At 33.8% G+C, this 10907-nt stretch overlaps 1 protein-coding gene across 1 annotated transcript; it reads left to right on the forward strand.

Annotated features, from left to right (window-relative positions):
- Window positions 1-2450: 2450 nt before the first annotated feature.
- Window positions 2451-4319, forward strand: LOC147803283 (SCAN domain-containing protein 3-like). The gene has a single exon (XM_087150484.1). The coding sequence runs from the start codon at window positions 2451-2453 to the stop codon at window positions 4317-4319; it is 1869 nt and encodes a 622-aa protein (XP_087006610.1).
- The last annotated feature ends 6588 nt before the right edge of the window (window positions 4320-10907 follow it).

Genomic DNA, 10907 nt, shown 5'->3' on the forward strand with positions numbered 1-10907 from the left:
ATACAGCTAAAAAACTGGAAAATTCCCGGAAAATTAGTTTATTTATATTATTATTTTTTTTACTCCTTTTACAATATTTCCACGAAAGTTCAGCATCCGAAAAATGTTCTCTGCCTAAAATCAAGCGTCTTTCTTGGTGAAATAAAGCATAAAGGAATAAATAATAAAACAGAATAAAATGGCGGGAAAAAGGCTCAAATTTCAAGTCCGTCTAACTCCCTTTAATATTAAGCTATAATTTTCAAACTCGGGCTGAAAGTTGGCCTCTATGTGCCAAACCACCCTACCGAGAAAAATTTTTATAGACCATATAGGGGGGCCTCAAAAGCCCCTCAAGTATTTTTTTTAGCTAGCCGGGAGAGGGTACTTGAAGCTATGTAGTAGCCTGATCTCCGTATAAACGTGGTACAACGGCTAAGACCGCGTACTAGCGACTTACGCCTTAAGCGAGGGGGTGCAGGTTCTAACCCCGGCTGAGGTCAATTTTTAAAATTTTTAATATTTTTTTCTTTTGTGTTTTTTTTACGTTATATTATTTATTTAATGTGTTTTTCGATACATTAAAGGATCCTACATGCAACAAAAAAAATTTTTTTTCGAGAAATTTCAAATACAGCTTAAAAACTGGAAAATTCCCGGAAAATTAGTTTATTTATATTATTATTTTTTTTTTACTCTTTTTACAATATTTTCAAGAAAGTTCAGCATCCGAAAAATGCTCTATGTCTAAAATCAAGCGTCTTTCTTGGTGAAAGAAAGCATAAAGGAATAAATAATAAAACAGAATAAAATGGCGGGAAAAAGGCTCAAATTTCAAGTCCGTCTAACTCCCTTTAATATTAAGCTATAGTTTTCAAACTCGGGCGGAAAGTTGGCCTCTATGTGCGAAACCACCCTACCGAGAAAATTTTTTATAGACCTTATAGGGGGGCCTCAAAGGCCCCTCTAGTATTTTTTTTTAGCTAGCCGGGAGAGGGTACTTGAAGCTATGTAGTAGCCTGATCTCCGTATAAACGTGGTACAACAGCTAAGACCACGTGCTAGTGAATTACGCCTTAAGCGAGGGGATGCAGGTTCGAACCCCGGCTGAGGTCAATTTTTAAAATTTTTTGCATCTTTTTTTTCTTTTTTTTTTTAACATTATATTATTTATTTAATGTGTTTTTCGATACATTAAAGGATCCTACATGCAAAAAAAAATTTTTTTTATTCGAGAAATTTCAAATACATCTTAAAAACTGGAAAATTCCCGGAAAATTAGTTTATTTATATTATTATTTTTTTTTACTCCTTTAACAATATTTTCACGAAAGTTCAGCATCCGAAAAATGCTCTATGACTAAAATCAAGCGTCTTTCTTGGTGAAAGAGCGCATAAAAAAATAAATAATAAAACAAAATAAAATAGCCGGAAAAATGCTCAAATTTGAAGTCCGTCTAACTCCCTTTAATATTAAGCTATAATTTTCAAACTCGGGCTGAAAGTTGGCCTCTATGTGCCAAACCACCCTACCGAGAAAATTTTTTATAGACCATATAGGGGGGCCTCAAAAGCCCCTCAAGTATTTTTTTAGCTAGCCGGGAGAGGGTACTTGAAGCTATGTAGTAGCCTGATCTCCGTATAAACGTGGTACAACGGCTAAGACCGCGTGCTAGCGACTTACGCCTTAAGCGAGGGGGTGCAGGTTCTAACCCCGGCTGAGGTCAATTTTTAAAATTTTTAATATTTTTTTCTTTTGTGTTTTTTTTACGTTATATTATTTATTTAATGTGTTTTTCGATACATTAAAGCAGTGTGATCCAAACTGTGGGGCGCGCCCCCCTAGGGGGGCGCGAGACTGTTGCAGGGGGGGCACGCAGCTGATTCCAAAATATCATTTTCGAATACAAACCAAAAAAGTCGAATAGGTGTCAAAAAAATTAATCAGAAAAACGGTTATACGTAATCCACAATCCTCGCCGCGAATTTCTCGGGTATAAATGCTAAAAAATCCATCCATACTCTTGCTGGAACGAAAACATCTTACTTTCCCGTTTGGAGACGAGCGCGAGGAAACAATAGACAAGCACTCGGATCATCCCGGGTATTCTCGGGGTTACTCCCGCCAAACTTCAGCAAACAGAAGCAGGCAGCAGGCCCCGACAAGGCTTATGAGCCAAGGCCGTCGTTAATTCGACGACGTTAGCGCTCATTACATCTGGTGTGGAACTATCATCAATTGCGCGCGACTGCGGGGTTTTTCAAACTCGGACGACGCGACTACACCTGGATGCGTGAGCCCAGACGAGAGCAGACACGCGGCATTTCGTTAAGAAACGTTGGTTAAACTCGACCGTTTCCACGCAGATTGTCTACAAACTCGCTTTGGTACACTTCTAAATTAATATTGAGGTAAATTTCAAATCTGTTATAAAGTATTTTTATTTGATTTAAAATAATAACCCTTTTAGATGGATAAATACGTAACTGGGTTGAAAAGAAAATTGAATGAAGCAGAAGCAGACGGCAAAAGAAGAGGTAACGAAAATAGCGGAACATCTTCGCAAAATAGTAAACCTAAATGTAGAAAATATGATCCAATGTACTTATCATTTGGATTTACATGTAAAGTCATTAATGGCCAAGAACGACCAATGTGTTTGCTGTGTCTGAATACTTTGGCCTCAGACAGCATGAAACCAAATAAATTAAAATGGCATCTCGAAAACGTACATGCAGATCACGTTGGCAAGACAATAGAATTTTTCCGAAGAAAATTGGAGAATTTAAATAAACAAAAAGAAATGTTTTCAAAGACCATGTCTGTTACACAAAAAGCATTGCTTGCGTCTTATAAGGTTTCTTATAGAATTGTTAAATGCAAAAAACCCCATGTAATAGGAGAAACTTTAGTGCTACCTGCAGTTATTGACATGGTAGCTACGATGCTAGGTGAATCATATACTGATCAACTTAAAATCATTCCACTTGCAGATAATACGGTGGGAAGACGAATATCCGATATATCTGAAGATCTTTGCGATCAATTAATAGAAGAAGTAAAACTATCTTCTTTCGCGTTGCAAGTAGATGAGGCTACAGATGTTCTTAAGGATGCACACTTGATTACATATGTAAGATATGTTGTGGAAACTGATGTTAGAGAAGACATGTTATTCTGTAAACCTATTGAAGGCAATACTACAGCAAGTGAAGTTTTTAATATGATTGATAAATTTTTCAATGAGTATAACATTCTGTGGGAGAACTGTGTTGGACTATGCACAGATGGAGCTCCATCTATGGCAGGAAAAAACGCTGGTCTACAGGCACTAGTTCGAAAGGTGGCTCCTCGGGCAAGTTGGACGCATTGCATGATTCATAGACAATCACTTGTTTCAAGAGATATGGGTGAAGATTTACTAACAGTATTTCAAGTTATTTTAAGAGTTGTAAATTTTATCAAAAATAGCCCATTAAGAGGAAGGCTTTTCGCAAAATTGTGTAATGACATGGGTTCAGAATATTCATCACTTCTATATTATTGTGAGGCACGTTGGCTTTCTCGTTCCAAAGTACTTCAAAGGGTGTTTGAGCTAAAAGAAGAGATCGCCATATTCCTTACTGATAATAATAGAGATGAAGCAAACTTGTTTTATGACACGAAATTCCTTGTAAAACTTGCGTATTTAGTGGATATTTTTCAAAGACTCAGTACTTTAAATAAATTAATGCAAGGGCCTCAAATTCATGCTTTTGTCCAGAAAGACAAGGTTACTGCATTTATGAGAAAATTGGAACTGTGGATAATAAGTTTGAAAAATAATAACTTTGACATGTTTCCCACTTTTAAAATTACCTGTCTTGCAGATGAAATAGAAGAAAGTAAAGTTCTTATTAATAAACACTTGACCAGTTTAAGGGAGCAATTCTCGTTTTACTTTAAAGATCTTGACATTTCCAAATATGAATGGATTAGAAACCCGTTTGTGATTGAAAAATATGATGATTTTGGCCTTACGACAGCAGAGCAGGAAATGATAATTGACTTATCTAGTGACAGCACATTAAAGCAGATGTTTCAACACGAAAATAATATTGTCACGTTTTGGTTACGAGTAAAGGACGAGTTTCCTACTTTAACAAATAAAGCTTTAGAAATTTTATTGCCCTTTGTAACATCTTACTTATGTGAAACTGGGTTTTCTGCAGTAGCTGTCTTAAAGACAAAGTATCGATCTTGCTTAAAGATTGAAAAGGAACTGAGAACCGCGATATCTTCAATGATACCACGGTTGGACAAAATTTGTGCTGAAAAACAAGCTCACCCTTCACATTAAATTTTTATAATGTTGTATTAATGTTGAATTCTATTTTTTGTACTTTTGTAAGATTTGTTTTTATTACATTATATTATTATTTCTTAAAATAGATAATTATTTTTTATGTATTTTTATACATAATATTGTATATTATTTTGTAGCCCATTAAATAAATTACAATATCAGATGAGTGTTTATGAAATTGGATTGTTAGAAAAATAAAGGGGGGCACAAAATTTTTTTTTCCAAAGAGGGGGGCGCAGGTACGAAAAGTTTGGAAAGCACTGCATTAAAGGATCCTACATGCAACAAAAAAAATTTTTTTTCGAGAAATTTCAAATACAGCTTAAAAACTGGAAAATTCCCGGAAAATTAGTTTATTAATATTATTATTTTTTTTTACTCTTTTTACAATATTTTCAAGAAAGTTCAGCATCCGAAAAATGCTCTATGTCTAAAATCAAGCGTCTTTCTTGGTGAAAGAAAGCATAAAGGAATAAATAATAAAACAGAATAAAATGGCGGGAAAAAGGCTCAAATTTCAAGTCCGTCTAACTCCCTTTAATATTAAGCTATAATTTTCAAACTCGGGCTGAAAGTTGGCCTCTATGTGCCAAACCACCCTACCGAGAAAATTTTTTATAGACCATATAGGGGGGCCTCAAAGGCCCCTCAAGTATTTTTTTTAGCTAGCCGGGAGAGGGTACTTGAAGCTATGTAGTAGCCTGATCTCCGTATAAACGTGGTACAACGGCTAAGACCGCGTGCTAGTGACTTACGCCTTAAGCGAGGTGATGCAGGTTCGAACCCTGGCTGAGGTCAATTTTTAAAATTTTTTCATCTTTTTTTTCTTTTTTTTTTAACATTATATTATTTATTTAATGTGTTTTTCGATACATTAAAGGATCCTACATGCAAAAAAAATTTTTTTTTATTCGAGAAATTTCAAATACAGCTTAAAAACTGGAAAATTCCCGGAAAATTAGTTTATTTATATTATTATTTTTTTTACTCCTTTTACAATATTTCCACGAAAGTTCAGCATCCGAAAAATGTTCTCTGCCTAAAATCAAGCGTCTTTCTTGGTGAAAGAACGCATAAAGGAATAAAGAATAAAACAAAATAAAATGGCGGGAAAAAGGCTCAAATTTCAAGTCCGTCTAACTCCCTTTAATATTAAGCTATAATTTTCAAACTCGGGCGAAAAGTTAACCTCTATGTGCCAAATTACCCTACCGAGAAAATTTTTTATAGACCATATAGGGGGGCCACAAAGGCCCCTCAAGTATTTTTTTTAGCTAACCGGGAGAGGGTACTTGAAGCTATGTAGTAGCCTGATCTCCGTATAAACGTGGTACAACGGCTAAGACCACGTGCTAGTGACTTACGCCTTAAGCGAGGGATGCAGGTTCGAACCCCGGCTGAGGTCAATTTTTAAAATTTTTTGCATCTTTTTTTTCTTTTTTTTTAACATTATATTATTTATTTAATGTGTTTTTCGATACATTAAAGGATCCTACATGCAAAAAAAATATTTTTTTATTCGAGAAATTTCAAATACAGCTTTAAAACTGGAAAATTCCCGGAAAATTAGTTTATTTATATTATAATTTTTTTTTTACTCCTTTAACAATATTTTCACGAAAGTTCAGCATCCGAAAAATGCTCTATGTCTAAAATCAAGCGTCTTTCTTGGTGAAAGAACGCATAAAGGAATAAATAGTAAAACAAAATAAAATGGCGGGAAAATGCTCAAATTTCAAGTCCGTCTAACTGCCTTTAATATTAAGCTATAATTTTCAAACTCGGGCGGAAAGTTGGCCTCTATGTAACAAACCACCCTACCGAGAAAATTTTTTATAGACCTTATAGGGGGGCCTCAAAGGCCCCTCTAGTATTTTTTTTTTAGCTAGCCGGGAGAGGGTACTTGAAGCTATGTAGTAGCCTGATCTCCGTATAAACGTGGTACAACAGCTAAGACCACGTGCTAGTGAATTACGCCTTAAGCGAGGGGATGCAGGTTCGAACCCCGGCTGAGGTCAATTTTTAAAATTTTTTGCATCTTTTTTTTCTTTTTTTTTTTAACATTATATTATTTATTTAATGTGTTTTTCGATACATTAAAGGATCCTACATGCAAAAAAAAATTTTTTTTATTCGAAAAATTTCAAATACAGCTTAAAAACTGGAAAATTTCCGGAAAATTAGTTTATTTATATTATTATTTTTTTTACTCCTTTTACAATATTTCCACGAAAGTTCAGCATCCGAAAAATGTTCTCAGCCTAAAATCAAGCGTCTTTCTTGGTGAAAGAAAGCATAAAGGAATAAATAATAAAACAGAATAAAATGGCGGGAAAAATAAAGTGACCACACGTCCCGATTTTGGCGGGACAGTCCCGCTTTTTAGTGGACTGTCCCGCGTCCCGCCGATTTTTAAAAATGTCCCGCTTTTTAGAAAATATCTGCATTTCTTATTTTAAATGTACTGTAAAAATATATTACCTATTATTTATTAAGTATTATGGTGAATATAAAGAAGTAAAAATACATTAAAAAAAAGCACGTAAAATGCATGCAGAGTAAACTAAATTAGGCAATGTACCGAGTTAGATTTACTCGGTGGTGTTCGATCATTGTCGATACGTCTCGGCTTAATTCAGATAAGTGCAGACAGTGCAGTTTGTTGTTTTCAATTTGACGTTCCGTTTGACTCATTATTTGATTGACAGAAGATAGTGGTAGAGCAATAGTCGCCACAACGTAACGGTCAATAAGGCAAAATTTAATACTCTTTTTTAGCCTTTGTAGTAAATTTTTTATTCATTTCTAGTATCTCTACCCACAGAATAAAAGATGAGTAAAAAAAGAGAATGCAAATTTAATGAAGAGCTAAGCAGAGAATTTCAATTATTAAAAAAACCAAAATAGACTATATGGTACGGTGTGATAAATGCAATGCTGAATTTTTGATCTCACATGGTGGGAAAAACGATATTACTAAACATCTAGCGACAAAGAGGCACAAAAGATTTTTGAATAATGCCGCTTTCTCGTCTGAAATAGAACAGTTTTTTCGCACTGCTAGCTTTGGCAACACGAAAAAACAGCTAGCATTAGCGGAAGGGCTATTTGCTTTCCACACCATAAACCTTGATCTCGAAATCAAAGTTTCAGATCAATGAATTCTGCGTCGCAAATGATCAAAACATTATACGACAAAAAATATGCATGTGCAAGGACAAAAACCGAAGCAATTATATGTAATATTTTTTCACCATATTCGTTTTCACAATTGCAGAAAGAATTAGAAAAATGCGCATTTATATCCATGAATTCCGATGCCTCCAACCACAAAGATTTAAAATTATTTCCCACAATTGTTAGATTTTTTGATCCAGAAACAGGAATTAAATATAGAATATTAGATTTTGTTTCATTGCTGAGTGAAACTTCACAAATAATTTTTGATTCAGTAAGTACTATTTTAAAAAAGAGTAATTTGAACATATGAAATGTTACAGATGAAAAAATTAAATGTTGGTTATCTTCAAATGTGGAAACAGACAAAAAATGGACCGAGTTATTCCTTCATTTTAAACAGAATAATATTCCTTATCAAAATATTTTGAAAATTGTAGAACAGAACAAATGTAGCAACAGAACGTGTTTTTTCTAGTATCAATAAAATATGGACAACTGAAAAAACGCATTTGAACATTAAAACTTTAAAAATCTATTTTAAGTGTAAAATATAATTTAACCAATTCATGTGAAATATTTCACGACATTTTAATAAATGATCCGAATCTATTGCTAAGTATTCACTCAGATCAAAAATATGACCGTGAAAGAAAATCATAATTTTTTTTAAATAAAAAATTTTATTTGATTAAAAATTATGATGTTCAAATTATTATTTTTTACAAATATTTTTATAGTTACCAATAATTAATAAACACATTTTTTTACAAGTATATGAATGTATACAATAAAATATATATAACTAAATTGTAATTCTCATTTCATCCCATTTGTCCCGCTTTGTCTCAATGAAAATGTGGTCACTTTAGGGAAAAAGGCTCAAATTTCAAGTCCGTCTAACTCCCTTTAATATTAAGCTATAATTTTCAAACTCGGGCTGAAAGTTGGCCTCTATGTGCCAAACCACCCTACCGAGAAAATTTTTTATAGACCATATAGGGGGGCCTCAAAGGCCCCTCAAGTATTTTTTTAGCTAGTCGGGAGAGGGTACTTGAAGCTATGTAGTAGCCTGATCTCCGTATAAACGTGGTACAACGGCTAAGACCGCGTGCTAGTGACTTACGCCTTAAGCGAGGTGATGCAGGTTCGAACCCTGGCTGAGGTCAATTTTTAAAATTTTTTGCATCTTTTTTTTCTTTTTTTTTAACATTATATTATTTATTTAATGTGTTTTTCGATACATTAAAGGATCCTACATGCAAAAAAAATTTTTTTTTATTCGAGAAATTTCAAATACAGCTTAAAAACTGGAAAATTCCCGGAAAATTAGTTTATTTATATTATTATTTTTTTTACTCCTTTTACAATATTTCCACGAAAGTTCAGCATCCGAAAAATGTTCTCTGCTTAAATCAAGCGTCTTTCTTGGTGAAAGAACGCATAAAGGAATAAAGAATAAAACAAAATAAAATGGCGGGAAAAAGGCTCAAATTTCAAGTCCGTCTAACTCCCTTTAATATTAAGCTATAATTTTCAAACTCGGGCGAAAAGTTAACCTCTATGTGCCAAATTACCCTACCGAGAAAATTTTTTATAGACCATATAGGGGGGCCACAAAGGCCCCTCAAGTATTTTTTTTAGCTAACCGGGAGAGGGTACTTGAAGCTATGTAGTAGCCTGATCTCCGTATAAACGTGGTACAACGGCTAAGACCACGTGCTAGTGACTTACGCCTTAAGCGAGGGATGCAGGTTCGAACCCCGGCTGAGGTCAATTTTTAAAATTTTTAATATTTTTTTCTTTTTTTTTTTTTAACATTATATTATTTATTTAATGTGTTTTTCGATACATTAAAGGATCCTACATGCAAAAAAAATATTTTTTTATTCGAGAAATTTCTAATACAGCTTTAAAACTGGAAAATTCCCGGAAAATTAGTTTATTTATATTATAATTTTTTTTTTACTCCTTTAACAATATTTTCACGAAAGTTCAGCATCCGAAAAATGCTCTATGTCTAAAATCAAGCGTCTTTCTTGGTGAAAGAACGCATAAAGGAATAAATAGTAAAACAAAATAAAATGGCGGGAAAAATGCTCAAATTTCAAGTCCGTCTAACTGCCTTTAATATTAAGCTATAATTTTCAAACTCGGGCGGAAAGTTGGCCTCTATGTAACAAACCACCCTACCGAGAAAATTTTTTATAGACCTTATAGGGGGGCCACAAAGGCCACTCAAGTATTTTTTTTTAGCTAGCCGGGAGAGGGTACTTGAAGCTATGTAGTAGCCTGATCTCCGTATAAACGTGGTACAACGGCTAAGACCGCGTGCTAGTGACTTACGCCTTAAGCGAGGGGGTGCAGGTTCGAACCCCAGCTGAGGACAATTTTTAAAATTTTTAATATTTTTTTTTTTTTTTTTTTTTTTACATTATATTATTTATTTACTGTGTTTTGCGATACATTAAAGGATCCTTCATGCAAAAAAAAAATTTTTTTATTCGAGAAATTTCAAATACAGCTAAAAAATTGGAAAATTCCCGGAAAATTAGTTTATTTATATTATTATTTTTTTTACTCCTTTTACAATATTTCCACGAAAGTTCAGCATCCGAAAAATGTTCTCTGCCTAAAATCAAGCGTCTTTCTTGGTGAAAGAAAGCATAAAGGAATAAATAATAAAACAGAATAAAATGGCGGGAAAAAGGCTCAAATTTCAAGTCCGTCTAACTCCCTTTAATATTAAGCTATAATTTTCAACCTCGGGCTGAAAGTTGGCCTCTATGTGCCAAACCACCCTACCGAGAAAATTTTTTATAGACCATATAGGGGGGCCTCAAAGGCCCCTCAAGTATTTTTTTAGCTAGCCGGGAGAGGGTACTTGAAGCTATGTAGTAGCCTGATCTCCGTATAAACGTGGTACAACGGCTAAGACCGCGTGCTAGTGACTTACGCCTTAAGCGAGGTGATGCAGGTTCGAACCCTGGCTGAGGTCAATTTTTAAAATTTTTTCATGTTTTTTTTCTTTTTTTTTTAACATTATATTATTTATTTAATGTGTTTTTCGATACATTAAAGGGTCCTACATGCAAAAAAAAATTTTTTTTATTCGAAAAATTTCAAATACAGCTTAAAAACTGGAAAATTTCCGGAAAATTAGTTTATTTATATTATTATTTTTTTTACTCCTTTTACAATATTTCCACGAAAGTTCAGCATCCGAAAAATGTTCTCAGCCTAAAATCAAGCGTCTTTCTTGGTGAAAGAAAGCATAAAGGAATAAATAATAAAACAGAATAAAATGGCGGGAAAAAGGCTCAAATTTCAAGTCCGTCTAACTCCCTTTAATATTAAGCTATAATTTTCAAACTCGGGCTGAAAGTTGGCCTCTATGTGCCAAAC

This window comes from Parasteatoda tepidariorum, chromosome 9 (assembly GCF_982258835.1).
Source record: "Parasteatoda tepidariorum strain Cologne lab strain chromosome 9, Ptep-v5.0, whole genome shotgun sequence".
Classification (NCBI taxonomy): Eukaryota; Metazoa; Arthropoda; class Arachnida; order Araneae; family Theridiidae; genus Parasteatoda; species Parasteatoda tepidariorum.

Bases quoted from the DNA above. Each gene is read 5' to 3' on its own strand.
- LOC147803283 (XM_087150484.1), top strand. From the start codon at position 2,451: ATGGATAAATACGTAACTGGGTTGAAAAGAAAATTGAATGAAGCAGAA.